Below are 16,660 nucleotides of genomic sequence, written 5' to 3' on the forward strand. Positions count from 1 at the left end.
ACACCACCCTTGAGCTGCAAATGGCTTTAAGAAGCTCCTCTCATTTTCGGCAACGCGGAGAAACACGCCTTCTCAGCAATAGATTGCATTCTAATTTTCACCTCCCGCCCCTAAAGTCCCGCTATCAAAATGACAAAAACATCCACAGCTGTTTCCCGATCAAGGCTTGATCGCACCTCGTGGGAATGGAGATGCGGGCTGACAAGTCTACTGGGAAATGTAGTTTATTGAATACGTGACGTGCTTACTTCTCGCGATAGTGTGCTTTTGGGCTCATCACCCTAGATCTGTGTTTCTCAAACTTGGCAGGTTTAAAAGGTATGGCTAGCTGGGGAATTCTGGACCCAGCACGTCTTAAAGTGGCCAATTTGTGGAAACACGGCCTTAGGTTCTCACAACCAGTGGCCAATTGCATGCCTATATTGAGTCCTTTACATATTTACTGAAAGGCAAGCCTATTTTATTTATTTATTTTATTTATTTATTTTGTCAAGCATATATAACAGGTAAAAGTATAAACATAATTTGAATTCATTAAAAGTGTAAGTAAAAAGGAATATAAGGACAGGGACCTTCCCAATGTGTAGATTACAGTAGAGCTTGTAACGAATAAGGTGCAAGTTCTATCGCGTTACAGAGGCAAGCCACTGATTTCACTCGATGTCCTTCCAAATAAGTGTATATAATATTGAAGCTTGAAATCACATTAAATCGGATGCAATATTGGGCGACCTGAAAGACCAGTTTAGGGACAGATCCTCCTGGAGAAAAATCTATGTGATCGCAGGGAGCCGAGAACGACTTGATGTTAAGTAATCAATTGCTCCAATCGGAAAAGGGGGGGGGGGAAATTAAAATAGCTGGGTGAGAATTATCTAGAGACATTTTATAGATATGTTTTTATTTATTAAATTTATTTCTATCCCGCCTTTATTATTTGTTTTTTTACAGCTGACTCAAGTTCTTCATGCATTTATTCAAAATGTTGGGCTCCCCGGCTCTTCAGTCATAAAACCAAACCCTTTTATCGTTCCTCTTCCTCTAAAAACTGATCTGACGTTTTCCAAGTCACGGCTCCTAAAAGACAGTCCTTTGGGGCGCTTACCATAGAGACGAGGAAAGCTAGAGCGAAACCCTTCCCTGCTCGCCTGGAGAGAACCATGAAGCGAGGACTTTTTTTTTTTTTTTTAACCATTACATATTGGACCGGAAACTCAGACATTCTACCCCTCTAGCCTTTTCTCTATCTCCATGGGCTCCTCCGAAAGTGCGTCACTTGGGAAAGCCTTTTCCAGCACCCCGGGGGCGGGATCGTGCGGGAACGTTTGATGAGGTTCCCTCCTTGGAAGTCCTATTGGGAGAAGATAGCAGCGCGTGAAGGAAGAGAGACTGCAAAACTGGGGCGCGCTGAGGCTGCGCGTGTCTCCTTCACCGCCGGAGAAAGAAGAGAAGGCAGGCATCGGGGAAGCGGAGGTGAGTGAATGGGATTTGATGGGTGATCCAGGCGGAGTCAGGTCAGGAGGAAGGAAAGAACAGGCGATCCGATTAGAAGGCGTGTGCAGTAATCTGGGACAGAAGTGCCGTCTATGGGAATGAGGGTTGGGGGGGGGGGCTTGTATTGTGTTTCAGTGGTTGTAACCCTTGCATAGCAGGTGGAGGTTCAATGGGAGAGGTGGACTCTTGAATTTGTGGCGGGCAACTAATGCATTGACACACAGATACAAGGTGGCAATCACCCCAGGGGAGATTATATATATATCTATATATTATATTATATTATATATTATATATTATACACACACACACACACACACACACATATCTATCTATAACTATATCTATCTATCTATCCATCCATCCATCCATATATACATCTATCTATCTATCTATCTATCTATCCATCCATATGTACATCTATTTATCGATCTATCTATCATCTATCGATCTATCGATCTATCCATATATACATCTATCTATCCATATATAATCTATCTATCTATCCATCCATCCATATATACATCTATCTATCTATCTATCTTATCTAACCATATATACATCTATCTATCTATCCATCCATCCATATATACATCTATCTATCTATCTATCTATCTAACCATCCATATATACATCTATCTATCTATCTATCTTATCTAACCATATATACATCTATCCATCCATCCATCCATATATACATCTATCTATCTATCTATCTATCTATCTATCTATCTATCTATCATCTATCTATCCATCTATCCATCTATCTATCTATCTATCCATATATACATCTATCTATCTATCTATTTATCTATCATCCATCTATCCATCTATCCATCTATCTATCTATCTATCCATATATACATCTATCTATCCATCCATCCATATATACATCTATCTATCTATCTATCTATCTATCTATCCATATATACATCTATCTATCTATCTATCTATCATCCATCTATCTATCTATCTATCTATCTATCCATATATACATCTATCTATCCATCCATATATACATCTATCTATCTATTTATATCTATATCTATATATGATATATATGAAGAAATCGGATGCTCCTTGTGGTTTCATTGTGGTTCATTGACTTTGCAAAGTGATGAAAAGGGGAGGACTAGGCTCAAGAAACAGGTGGCTAAGATGGGTTGCTTTGACGGTGGGGGAGGAAAGCAAATGGAATTTGGTTAGGGGTGGGTGGCTGCCTGGCAACCTGGAGATGCAAGCTTTTCTTTTTTAAAAAAAAATCATATTTCAGAAGAAAATGGAGTTGCTCTCTGCTGCAGTACTTTACTGTATCCTTGTTATGAAATGTGGGAAAAGAAGGCTGATCAAAAGCTTTATATTTCAGTAGGCGAAGATGCTGATGATGTTGAATGGCATCTGGGTAGAAAAAATCAGCTGGCTGAATCAGAAGGGCAGGAAGCGACAGGTTTACTGGGGAAAATAATCAGGATTGACTCTGGGTGTGTGTGTGGGACAAAGCAGTAATATGATTTCAACATTCTCTTTCCCCTGTCATATACAATATTTATCTTTACAAGGGATTTACAACCTTTAAAGATTGCTGCTGTCAAAATTCCAAACTGATGCTCAGATAAACTGGTTCTCTTCTGCAAAAACCCTACCATCAGCTTCTATTTAGAGTTATGCATCTCTTCATTTTTTTTCTCTCCTATATCTCAGCAATATTTTTGGCTATGGTATTTTCCTATGGAATGAATTGTATGCAAGCAACCAGTGTAAAAGTTGCAGTGATACCTTTTTGCTTGGCTTGCTGCTCCAGGCAAATACTGAAGAAGTTGCCTGATTTCTCTGCTATCTTGAAAACATGCTTATTAACCCAGTTCCCAAAGAGGAAACGCTAAATAATGATGCTAAAAATATAAAGTTAAAAAATATCTACTGGCAGGCTATGTATCTATCAACATTTGTGAAACATCTGAGGCCCATATCTGGTACACTGAGGAGAGAGCTATGACAGTGTAGAAAGAAAATGAGATTGGGAGTTTCTTCTTGCACCTGAAATTATTGAACACCAGACCTCTAAAGCTGTGGAGAACCAATCTAAAGATGAATGGATACATGTGGGCTTACTCCAGAGTGTAGTCCAATTATTTCCCATTTCTCTCAGATATTGTTCTTGATAAAATTTCATGTGATGTGCATCTCAAAATCTTTATTTCCCTAACAATAGTATATGACACTAATTTCATTCCCCAAACTGGTTTTTCTGGAGTTGGGATGGATGGATCTATGACACTGACATGCTTTGTTAATAGTTTGCTTGGAGGTGTAATTATCAGCTTCTAAATGCCATGTATCTATAATGTGGCCATATGTCATATAGTATTACCAATATGCATGCTATTATATTTCAGTTGCATCTTTCAATTATGTGGTTTGGCTTAATTCTGATGACTAATTTTAAATAAAATTAGCAGATGTGGTCCAGGCAGAAGAAGGAACATCATGGATTCAAAACCTAAGGGACTGGTTTGGACAAAACTCAGCAGCACTTTTTCATGTGGCTGTTGACAAAAATAGGATTGCCAACATGATCGCCAACTTCTGATTACGGATATGGCACAAGAAGAAGAATTTTGAACAGAAAAAAGAACAATAATCTGAGGTGTTATAATTGTGGAACAGGGTTCTGGAGAGATGGCTTTGATGTTTTTGGTCCAGCTTTCTGTTCTGTGACTGTAGCACTTCTTGCAAAATGTAGGACAATTTTTTTTAATGTTATGTGGCAATCCTTGGGCAAGATGATCCTGTAGGGGTGTGGTGCCAGTAGCAAGTTGAGACTGAAACCTCTGAGCAGAGCAAGGATTCGGCACAAGTCTGTCAGCTGAGAAATATAATGGAAATCATTGGCTGATAAATAGTCTGCTGTCTCTCCATTCACAGGGACAGCTGACAGCATTGCGTTTAGAGGATCACCAGGGATGGGAAGATGCCCCTGGAGGTGAAATGGCCGTTTCCTCAGGTCCCAAATCTGCCATGGAATTTGGCCAGCAGGGTGATCATGGGATTGGTGGGTACCTATAGCTGCTTCTGGACCAGTGAGTATTTATTACCTCTCCTCTGTTTTGACCGATGGCTGATTGAAAGATGCTTGACTGATCAAGCAAATCTGTGACCTGGGGCTTCCTTGGCCACATTATCAAGGAGGGTACTTGGAATGTTTTTTGTTGTTAGTTGCAGCAAAAAGCTCATGTTGTCACATGTCTTGGTTCTTCTGTGTATAATGCAGATTTTGGAGAAGAGGTCCCATTTTTCTGAGCTCTGGAAATTGATCAGCAACCCCAGGAGATCAGGGGGCAAAAACAATAGGGTGTATATTAGCTCATGGATGGATTGATCAACATGTTCAATAGGTTTATGTACTTTGCTTTTTCCAATGGCCAGTTTTGCCTGAGGATAAGAGCCACCAAAATTCTTGACTTGAGTCTCCTCAGATCAAGTTCAACATCAGGACATTTGTTTGCAATTTTCTTGGCAACGGCGAAGAGATAATTTCCATTCCTTTCTTTTGGAATGCTTTTATAACTTTTCGCTTATGACCTTGGGTCTCCTTGATAGACCTGTATAAATTCTTTGAACACCCAAAACGTTCAGAAGTCTAAATTCCTCATTCTGTCTGCCTTGTTAAAATCTGAATTAGATCCTGGGAACTCTATAAGTGGGATTATTAAATAAAATCCATTTGAGTGTTTTATCTAAAGTGTTGCAGTTGCTGCCTTTCACATTGTTACCTTGTTGTCCTTTGTTCAGGATATCTAAACAAGCTGAATATCCATAATGAAGAAGTTCTTTATGACCTAATTGAGAAGCGACAACCAGGGACCCCCCTCTTGACTGTCTGCAACCATCAGTCCTGCATGGATGACCCACATCTTTGGGGTACGCTATGAGAAGGAAAGGGCTGCCAGTTTGAGAAAAACATTGTGTTTCTTCTCCTCTTTGAGACATGCATTGTTTTACATGAAAAAAAGAAAGAGAAAGGAAATGAGGGAACTGCAGAGATATGGAGCTTATATTGTTAATTTTTTAGAAACAGGTGGTTCAGGGTTTGGCCAAAAGCAAATGAGAAAGGAAGTACTATGGTAATTGATGGATCTTGTTTGGTCAAATATTTAATCATTTTCAAATTTTGAGAAAGTTTATTACTCTGTCTGGCTATTTTTGCTGCAAGAAGGCAGTTGAGGATTTCCAGTGCAGATAATCTTGAATCAAGCAATGCTAGCAAGGGCTGTGAAACAAAAGCACATCTAAAGAGTTTATTTGATTTCAGTTATTTCTGTCTTTCAAAATTTTCTCTGATACTTTTCCTAACACATCAAAAACTCATTTGGTAAAAACAGCATAATAGATCTCATATTTAAATCTCTGAATCAATTGTTGTTGTCTGTCAGCCCTTCAAGTTGAGCCAGGTCAGGAAACATGGACTATTGAAACTCTAGGATATCTTGAAAGCTTGCCACAATATCCTTCTTCCCCATTTTATACCAAACAGAATCAAGGCAGATTTATCTTAAATTTCTTTTTCAAGATTTTTTTTTTTAACTTTCCCAGAAAGGTTGACATGGCTCTTGCATTCCTTTCTCAAGAATATCTTCACACTTCTGTTCATTGCCTCAAACAATATCTAGCAGTATTCAAATATATCTGTATTTATCTTTAGCTATTTACTACTCTGTTTTTTACAAATCATGATCAAATTGATGAGTCTATGGTACTTGTTTAATTTGTTACTGCTTGTAATAAGTTCAGACCCACCTTGAACAAGCGTTTCCATCATAGATTATTCACACAAGCATCTTTCTTTCAAGAAAGTTCAGTGTGGTCCAACTTCTCTGCTTTCCACATTCCAACTTGTTTGAATGAGACAACTTGTACATCTCTAAAGTGGACAATCACCTAGCAGTTAAAAGTGGAATCTCAGTGAGGGTATTTTTTATTACAAATTCACTTTTAAAAATTAAATACTAACAATGCTGCAATACCACCAAACGTGAGGGATTAAAAGAGCCAGTTTGATGTAGTGGATAGGGTGCTAGCCTAGAAACCAGGAAATTGTGAGTTCTAGTTTTCCCTTAGATACGAAAGTTGGCTGCGTAAGCTTCAGGCCAGTCACGGGATTGTTGCTGGAGGAAAAATACAAGGCCAAAGTATTAGGGTGTGCATACTTTCTTGAATTAAATATAGAATAACTGAGTTGGAAGGGAATTTGGAGGTCTTCTAGTCCAACCCCTTGCTTAGGCAGGAAACCCTACACCACTTCAGCCAAATGGTTATCCAACATCATCTTAAAAATTTCCAATGTTGGAGCATTCACAACTTCTGGAGGCAAGTTCTCACTGTCAGGAAATTTCTCCTTAGTGCTAAGTTGCTTCTCTCTTTGATTAGTTTCCACCCATTGCTTCTTGTCCTGCCCTCAGATGCTTTGGAGAATAGCTTGACTCTCTCTTCTTTGTGGCAGCCCCTGAGATATTGGAACACTGCTATCATGTCTCCTGTAGTCCTTGTTTTCATTAAACTAGATATACCCAGTTCCTGCAACCGTTCTTCATATGTTTTAGCCTCCAGTCCCCTAACCATCTTCGTTGCTCTTCTCTGCACTCTTTCTAGAGTCTCAACATCTTTTTACATCGTGGTGACCAAAACTGAATGCAATATTCCAAATGTGGCCTTACCAAGGCATTATAAAGCGGTATTAACATTTCACGTGATCTTGATTCTATCCCTCTGTTTATGCAGCCTAGAACTGTGTTGGCTTTTTTGGCAGCTGCTGCACACTGCTGGCTCATATTTAAATGGTTGTCCACTTGGACTTCAAAATTCCTCTCACAGTTACTACTATTGAGCAAGGTACCACATATACTGTACCTATGTATTTTGTTTATAACAAAATAATATAAAAAGGTGGATCAGATTACAATGCACTATACAACATTGCACTCAAAAGTAGTCAGAGGAAAAATTCATTCCTGTTTTAAAAACAAGAATTTAACCACCTTTTCATGTTAAATCAAACCTGTCACATCAAACTCTGGCTTTCCCCTGAATCACATTTCAAATAATGATATGTATAAAAAAAATTCCATTCTTAACTGCAAAGCTACTTCAACAACTTTCCAACATCACCTGTTTTTTATGCTTCCATTTATTTTTCTGTTTGGTAGAAATAGGTTTGGATTGGTCCCATTAATGTTGTGTCTCCTACAGGTATCCTGAGATTACGACATGTCTGGAACTTGCAGAAGATGCGGTGGTAAATCATGAGGAAGAGTGGCTTTCCCTGGAAAAAGAAGGGGCCCCATTCAGTCCCTGTTGTGTGGGTTTGGTGAACATATGTCAGTACTGACATATTTTTATGGCTCTCTTAGGACTCCAACAGCTGCAGATATCTGCTTCACCAAGGAGCTGCATTCCCATTTCTTTAGCCTTGGGCGATGTGTTCCTGTCTGTCGGGGTATGTAGCTGGTTTACTTGATAGAGGAATAGAGACAGATCAGGATTAGTGCGAGTTCAAAAAAATGCAACATTCACTTTAGTACTAATTGTAAAATTGAATGCAGATCATGTTTAATGCCACCCAAAATTCAGTTAATGGGAGACTAGGGTGACTGCTATTGAAGGTAGTGCATGCACAGTTGCAATTGGGATTTTAGACATGGCTACTCTTCATGTGTGCAAAATGGAGAAAAGGAAGATTCCATCAGAAGAAAACAGTACAAGTTCAGAAAAGACAATGCTCATTATTACATTGGAGCAAAAATTTTATCTGAATGGCACAAATGTGGCTATCTACATAGATATAGATATAATGTAGATATATATAACTACATAGATTTATATCTACATAGATGTAGATATAAACATCTACAACATCTTCTGTGTTACAACCAAAGAAACAAAACATGGATGTATGGATTAAGGATTGCAATTGATGTATGGATTAAAAATTGGAATAAAAATGCACTCCTCTTGGCAGAGAAGCCATTCAGAACAAAATTTTGTTTGTTTAAGAGAGTAAAAGAAAAAAATAATGAAATAGAACAAAGGTATAATAAAGGTGTTGCTTCATATAAATTGATTGATTTAAAAATTGAATTTAACACATGTTAAAATTACTGTAATATTTACATATACATATAAACCTTTATGCATATAAACATTTATGGTTAAGATATTCCATTGCCTCTTTCTATCAAGCTGGAACCAATTACCTTATTTTCCATAGAAATATGACTTCAAATAGTGTGAATTAGAATTATGGGATTCTTTCTTTTGTGGGATTCATTAACCAAGGCAAGGAGCACTTGGGATACAACTAGAGAGATGATATCAGGACCAAGGACAGAAGTGCCTGAAACAAATTGAAAAGTAATTTTCCATCTTGAGATCCTCACAAAATATTGAGGCAGCAAGAGGTCTTTGGACCTTTATTTCCCCAGTGTCATATTTCCGTAAAAATAATAGTGACCAATAATGTTTTAATAGTATCTTTATTAAAATTACTATAATAAAAATACCAATTAAAAAATAGGTACAGAAAATAAAAATATACTGTAGTAACAAAAGAGACATATATGAAGAAATTACTTCCTAACTTCATAGCAAGTATAATTCATTTTAGAAACATCTTTTTCTTTAAAATATACTTTTGCAGAGTAATTTGTCATTTTCCCCCAGAAGCCTACTTATCTTACTGTGCTGAGTAGATCCACTAAAAATTGCCAGTTGCTTTACAGATGAAAAAAGGCTCTCTAAATAAAAATCTTACAGATACTTATGTCTTTTTTCCTAGGGAGGGATGGCAAGTAGTATGGCTGGGGATATATGCTTTAGGAACCCTCTAAGTGTGTAGGTAAGGAGTTTGCATGTCAGATGGAAGAGCTTGACAGTGTTCCTTCTTTTCACAGGAGATGGGGTGTACCAGAAAGGCATGGACTATATACTAGAGAAGCTCAACCGTGGTGACTGGGTCCACATATTCCCAGAAGGTAGCAGTAGCTGAAAGCTGTTCTGGGAGGTTGCTGGGGGTTAGAAGGCACAAATGCATTTCATAGCACCTTGCTGTCATACCTGGGCTGTCAGATTCCCTGGGGCAGTGGTGAAATGTAAAATCTGTTACTACTGGTTCTATGGGCGTGGCTTGGTGGTGGGGGTAATGTGACGGTGGGCATGGCCAACTTTTTTTTTTTTTTTAACTTTTAAAACCATTTTTTCTACAACCTCTTCGGCCAAAGAGGTTGTAAAAAAAATGCTTTTAAAAGCCTCTGACGATCCCAGCTGAGCCGCGCGATCGTCAGAGGCTTTTTTTTTTAACTTTTAAAAGCATTTTTTCGGCTGAAGAGGTTGTAGAAAAAATGCTTTTAACAAAAAAAAAAAAAAAAAAAAGCCTCTGATGATTGTACGGCTCAGATGGGCATGGGGAGGGGCAGGGATTTTTGCTACTGGTTCTCTGAACTACCCGCTGCCATCGCTACTGGATTGGGCGAGCCGGTCCGAACCGGGAGCATTTCACTCCCGCCCTGGGGGACTTGCAGTGCACCCAATTGCTTCACATTTTCTCCCATCTTTCTTTTGCAGGTAAAGTGAACATGACCCAGGAATTCATGCGCTTCAAATGGGGTAGGTATTTTCCTAAGAACTGAGGTGCATTCTGGGGTAACTCTGTTGCCTTTAATTCTGCTTCTTTTTCTTTCTTCTAGGTATTGGGCGTCTTCTGGCTGAATGCCGTCTGCACCCCATTATACTGCCACTCTGGCATGTAGGTGAGGCCTCAATCAAAAGTGTAGGGTGAGGTGGGGAGAAGGGGAAGTAAAATTTGCACAGTGGCTACAAATTACAGTTGCCAGAATAAATGTGAGATAGGTCTCTCCAACCTAATTAATCCTCTAACGCCTACACAGGAAGAATAATATGAGAAGAGGTGGCTCTTCTCATTCAGGACCATAATAGTCTTGAAAGCGAAGCAGATGTGCTCAAGGAAGCTGGCAGGAACTCACAAGTCAGTTAACCATCTGATGAAGTAATTTGTGATAGCTTAGAGGATAATGAATAGTTTGAAGGTGCCACAAGATCTTTTCTGCAATAGAATAACACAAGAACCTTTTCCTTATTGATTGACACTTTCCTTTCTGGAAATAGTTTTCTGAGAATGAGTCCGAGAGGATGATTTTAAAAGGTAAAGTGGCAAACCACCATAGAAGGACCTTCTTGTACCTGCTAGCTCCTTCCGTGAGCAGGCAAGAAAGCACTGCAACTGGAACAAACTCTTCCCTATCTACACATACAAGCTGAACTTTGAGAATTTTGTTCTTTGTCCAAGTGCCTTGGATGAATGCAGCTCTAGTACGGATCTGTTTTCTCAAAGCACAACCATTCAACTCCCATTTCCAGCTTGAGGATGCCTCATTATCTCATCTTCAGGACATATCCCCCTGACGCAGCTCATAGTCTATTTTGTATTTCGTATCTATCTGATCTGATGTAAAAGTCGCATTTTCTGTTTTCTCCCACATCTCCCTGATGTGCAAGATTTGCACAATGCCTGAAGCTGCTGGGGCTATAGAGCTGGTGATGTAGGAGGGCCTGGGGTCTGCCCAGTTCCCGTTAGCCACTTTTGACTACCTCCCCTTCTCTCCCCCTCCCCTTCCTCCTGGTTTCCTGGTTCCCTTCTGGTCATGCAAGGGTCCAATACTAGTCCTGTTGCATGTCAGATAAGATGCCAGAATGTGTGTGTATGGAGGGGGGCATAACACTGATTGAAGTGGGCCCACCATCATCCTCATACAAATTGCCACAATGCCACAGGAGGATAGGGTGAGTTCAAAGTCAGCATCATTACCGGGCTGCCTGCAGGTCACAAGAGAGATAGTGCTGGCCGAAGCAGTCAGATTCTTTTCTAAAGTCACTTTCCCTTCCCGGAGCCTGAGCAGCATAACAGCATGGGCTGAAACAAGAGAATTCACTCTTGGAGCTTTCCCCTCCCAGATCTTCTCTGCGATCTGCCCACAACCCTTGTAGGAGGCTTGCACTTTAGCCAATGCTGCCCTCCCCTCCTCATGTGATCTGCCGACATGCTTGTCAGCAGACTGCAGAGAAAATGTCAGATGGGAAGGTAAATAAGAGTGTGAAGATATATTTGCTAGAAATAATTTTACTGTCACAAACACCTGCCTGCCCCTCTCACCTCCAACTGCAGGCATGATCCTGCCAACTGCACATATCACCTGCAGTATCTGTTTCATGGGATGGAATGATGTCATGTATTCTCTGTCTGTCCAGTGTGAATTAGGTGCTACAAATGACCTTTGTTATGGATAGGTGCTAGAGAGAACAGGAAGCAATAAAAAAAATGTCAGTGTGGAATCCTGCCCCTCTTACCTAAAGGATAGTAATTGGTGCTTGTTTTTCCACACCCAGCAAATGGAAGTGGGAATCTTGGTGGTAGGGAAAATGCAGTCATAAATTGTTGCATCTAAAACTTGCTCCACAGTAAACTCTTAGGACACTGCCACTCGCTGGCCTCATTACCCAAGCAGAAGGGAAATCAGCTTTCAGGACAGAGCAAGATGTGCTAGCAGGAAAGCACATTAAAACATCTAAATAGATGTGGCCTCGGGTCCCAATTTCACGATAACAATGAAGTACGTTCTTACCTTTCTATATTTTATTTTGACTAGGTTTAGGCAATCAGTACGGAGAACAAAGTTGTGTATGTTCAATGTTGCTGCTGATACCATAATTATTCTATCATGTAGAATAGGCAGCAGCATCCATGGAAAGAATATCCAAATCAGCAGGATGGAGGGTGGAGCATCATAATGGAAGCCTCACCCTTTTTTGAATGTGCAGGTTCAAATAGGGCAGGGCTTGCATTGCAGGGCTCCCATCTTTCCTTCTTGCCAATTTCCTCCTTCCCACCTTTCTAGATTGAGAAGATAGGGAAGTAAGCATTGCGAAAGATCCCAGATATCAAAGGTCATGGTAAAAATGAGCCTTGGTACTACAGTGGTCTAAGGCACCCTGTTATTAAGACCAGATGCCTGCAATTACTGCAGGTTCAAATCTATCCAAGGCTCAAGGTTGACTCAGCCTTCCATCCTTTCTAAGGTAGGTAAATTGAGGACCCAGTTTGTGGGGGCAATAAGCTGACTTTGTGTAAATATACAAAAGGATGAAGGCTATTGCTTAATGCATTGTAAGCCACCCTGAGTCTCTGGAGAAGGGCGCCATATAAATCAAATTAAAAAAAAAAATGCTGGAAGCTGATCTCAACAAAATCTAGAAGACTGCACAATCCCCCAAGCTCCTGATTAGAATTTGCATAGTAAGGGCCAAATGGTGTGAAGATGAGAGAAACTGGTTTGCAGGGATCCTATTTAAATAGAATAACATTAGGAAAAACTTCTAAGAACTTCTGCATTATTAGCTGAGCACAGGGATATATATCTATGTAAACAAGTTGTCGCCCATCAATTAAAAAAAAGTCACAAAGTCGGGGGGGAAAAAAGAACATGGAATACAGATAGTCCTCATTTTACAACAGTTCATTTAGTGACCGTTCAAAGTTACGACGGTACTGAAAAAAATGACATACTGTTTTTCACACGACATTTGCAGCATCCCCACATTCAGGTGATCAAAACTCAAATGCTTGGCAACTGATTCACATTTATGACTGTTGGTGTGTCCCAAGGTCATGTTACTCACTTTGTGACCTTCTGACAAGCAAAGTCAATGGGGAAGCCAGATTCATTTAACAACCATGTTACTATCTTAACAACTGCAATGATTCCGTTAATAACTATGATAAGAGAGGTCGTAAAATGGGACAAAACTCACTTAACAAATTTCTCACTTAGCAACATAAATTTGGGGCTCAATTATGGTCGTAAGTCAAGGACTACCTGTACTGGAGGTTTAGAATTGCAGGTTCTTTGAGACTATATGTATGTATATATGTACATGTGTAGCAATCCTGTTTTATGTTGTCATTTGACTTCCCTGCAAGGATCAGGGCCTGGATCAAAAATAAATATTCTGTCTTTCGATATCCCTAGGAATGAATGATGTACTCCCCAATGCACCCCCTTACGTGCCCCGAGTTGGACAGGTAAGGGGTTTGGGGTTGCAGGATGGAGGTAGGGAGAAGGGGTTCCAATTAGCATGGAAATTGTGAAAATGGAAAGCACTGAATCTAGAAATCCTCATTAGAAAAGTGCCATGACAAGGTATTTTCTTCCATACAGAAAATTACCGTGTTAATTGGGAAGCCATTCAGCGTCCGTCCATTGCTAGAACGGCTGCGGGCAGAAAACAAGTCGGCGGTGAGTGCAGAGTGAAAATACTGGGAAAACTGAACTCCATGGGTGGTGATAGGACAAGTATCATGCAGCAGAGGTTGAAAGCATGGGTGTCCACAGGCAACAATCACAAAAGCTTCCATGGAAGCTCAAGACATTAACAAAAATTGAAATTATCTTTAAATCTTAATGCCGGTCACTGAAAAGATTGCTAAAGCTGACTTTATTGTGATCTCCTTAGTATGATTCACATTGGACTCTTGATAATACAATGAACCTGCTAGATGGGCATGTTTAGATTTGTACCCTTTATCTGGCAAGCACCAGATTGGGAAAAGTTGTGCACTATGGCTCTAGCAAAACAGACTTGATGTGGCAAGGCATTAGCTGGATTCACACCAGAGGTGGGTTTCAGCAGGTTCTGACCAGTTCTGGAGAACCAGTAGCGGAAATTTTGAGTAGTTCGGAAAACCGCTAGTAAAAATTCTGACTGGCCCCGCCCCCATCTAATCTCTGCCTCCCAAGTCCCAGCTGATCGGGAGGAAATGGGGATTTTACAGTATCCTTCCCCTGGATTGGGGAGGGAATGGAGATTTTACAGTAACCTTCCTCTGCCACACCTACCAAGCCACACCCACCAAGCCATGCCACGCCCACCAAGCCACGCCCACAGAACCGGTAGTAAAAAAATTTGAATCCCACCACTGATTCACACCCTATACGGAGCCATAATGTAGTCTATGTACTTTGGGCTCCGCGGAATGTGTGTACACAGCCAAACTAAAGCCAAAGTCTTGTTTATGACTTAACATGGTGTGTGGACCCAATCATTATAAGTATGCTTCCATTGCTTTGTTGATTTTGGCTCTTTCTGGTTGTAGACGGAGATGCGCAAAGCCCTGACTGATTTCATTCAGGAGGAAATCCAGACCCTGAAGGAACAGGCCGAGAGACTGCATCAGACTTTCAAGCTACAGGGCTAGTGTTGACTAAACTAAGCAGAAGCTCTGTTACTGAAACATGGATTATCCAATCGTGGTCTATAGCAAGACATGTAGTCTTTGCACGGACTACTTTTAACTTGTCGCTTTTAAGTTAAATTTTCTCATATCTCCACCTACCATCCACACCCTGCTGCAGATGGAGAGGCATTGCATGCAGAAGACTGGATGAAAGCTCCGATACCCCTTGTTGACCTTCGTGCTCTCCTGACTGTACTGGCTTTGGTGTCTGCCTCCCAAAAGGAGGGACGTGCAATGGCTACTGTATGTAGCTCCCTCTTACTAGAACCCAGAGGTGCTGGGACAACTGCTGGTAGTGCAAGAACAGGAAGAGGAGGGGAATGGGGGGGGGGAAATCCGTCTCCATCCTGTTCTTCCAAATATCTCCACTCATTGAAAGAATACATAATGCATTTTGTATATTTCCTCTTTTTGTAGACTATTGGTTTGCAAATGATTTTATACTTGGAAAACTCCCCCCCCCCCCTAATAAATGATTCAGACCTGTTGCAACCCGGGTTAATCTCTGAAGTGCTAGGGATTAAGGCTTTCTGCACATAATTCAAGTTTCTTCAGGAAGGAATGTGTTTCACATTAAAGTACCTAGGAGAAGGCCCTCCATTTGCTAACACGTACACCAAATACTGTAGCTTGTGAAAAACAATTAAGGCACCACTCTTAAAAACAAGCCAAACAGGTTGACATAAACTTATCTGGATTAAATTTCATCAGATACAGTATATGAATGTAACCCTGTACATACAATACAAGTACCATGACTAGGGAGACAGAGTGGATTTTAGGCACTGAAGACAGAAAAAAAATACAAAATTAGAGATTTCTTTTCCCCCCATTTAGTTATGTCTGGTTTTGGGAAACTGTTTGGACAAGTCCCTTCAGTTTTCTTGGCATGGTTTTTCAGAAGCAGTTTGCTAGTGTCTCCTTCTTAGGGCCAGACTAGTGCAAGGTTACCTGTACCACTATATCAAACTGACTCTCTAATTATCCATTAATAATATATATTCATAAAATCCTGAACAGTCACAGCTGTTACAGTAATTTGCCAGTTTACATAAAATGTAATTAAAAACTTCAACCGTTGACCCCATTAAACCATAAAAGATGGAGTTAGATCAGTACAATACTTTAGAGAACATTCAATAGAGCACTGAGAAAATATCCACTGTAAAGAACATGGTGTCTTCCTGTCTGATACTCAGCAATGCAAGAACAGCTTCTGGCAATTAAGAACAATCTTAAAGGCTAACTGCTACCTGCTTAAAAGCACAACCCTGTGAAAAGACACCTTAAGCAGCAGGTGTGTGTGGTTAGAGCAGGGGTCAGCAACCTGCGGCTCTGGAGCTGCATGCGGCTCTTTGGCCCCTCTGCTGTGCTCCCTGTCAGGTGATCCCACCACTGGCTGGCTCCGCCCCTCGCTCTCCCCTCCCAGTCACTCCTCGCCTGGCCTGAGAAGGTAAAGGCGACGGCAGGGGATGGAGAAGTGGCCAGAGCAGATACAGAAAGGGGGAAGAGAGAGAGACATAGAAAGATAGAGAAAGGGGGAAGAGAGATATATCAAAAGGATTTTTTGGTTCCTGGTGTTTTTTAACAACTGGTTCTCTGCCCTAATGACCGGCTAGGTAGGCATGGCTGGGGGGGGGTGTCATGTGACTGGTGGAAGTGAGTGACATCAACTTGGTCACGCCCACCCAGGTTTTATGGCTCCTAGTGTTTTCTGGGGGAAACGGGTCCAAATGGCTCTTTGAATATTTTAAGGTTGCAGACCCCTGGGTTAGAGTGATAGAGTGGGAGTCAATGTACTGGTAG

At 40.6% G+C, this 16,660-nt stretch overlaps 1 protein-coding gene across 3 annotated transcripts; it reads left to right on the forward strand.

The window, feature by feature from the left end:
- The first annotated feature begins 1,227 nt into the window (after positions 1 to 1,227).
- Positions 1,228 to 15,346, forward strand: TAFAZZIN (tafazzin, phospholipid-lysophospholipid transacylase). 3 transcript variants are annotated; one of them, XM_034434172.3, is made up of 11 exons: positions 1,241 to 1,473; positions 4,420 to 4,574; positions 5,287 to 5,415; positions 7,741 to 7,786; positions 7,902 to 7,987; positions 9,441 to 9,521; positions 10,111 to 10,152; positions 10,233 to 10,295; positions 13,590 to 13,642; positions 13,779 to 13,856; positions 14,714 to 15,346. In XM_034434172.3, the coding sequence occupies exons 2-11, from the start codon at positions 4,466 to 4,468 to the stop codon at positions 14,813 to 14,815; spliced, it is 789 nt and encodes a 262-aa protein (XP_034290063.2). In that variant the 5' UTR covers positions 1,241 to 1,473; positions 4,420 to 4,465; the 3' UTR covers positions 14,816 to 15,346. The 3 variants fall into 3 exon arrangements, with proteins under 3 accessions (XP_034290062.2, XP_034290063.2, XP_034290065.2); XM_034434174.3 differs by having other exon boundaries at positions 1,334 to 1,473; positions 4,420 to 4,546; XM_034434171.2 differs by lacking the exon at positions 4,420 to 4,574 and having other exon boundaries at positions 1,228 to 1,473.
- Positions 15,347 to 16,660: the final 1,314 nt, after the last annotated feature.

The sequence above is a fragment of the Pantherophis guttatus genome, chromosome 2, assembly GCF_059756535.1.
Source record: "Pantherophis guttatus breed Tessera chromosome 2, ASM5975653v1, whole genome shotgun sequence".
Lineage (NCBI taxonomy): Eukaryota > Metazoa > Chordata > Lepidosauria > Squamata > Colubridae > Pantherophis > Pantherophis guttatus.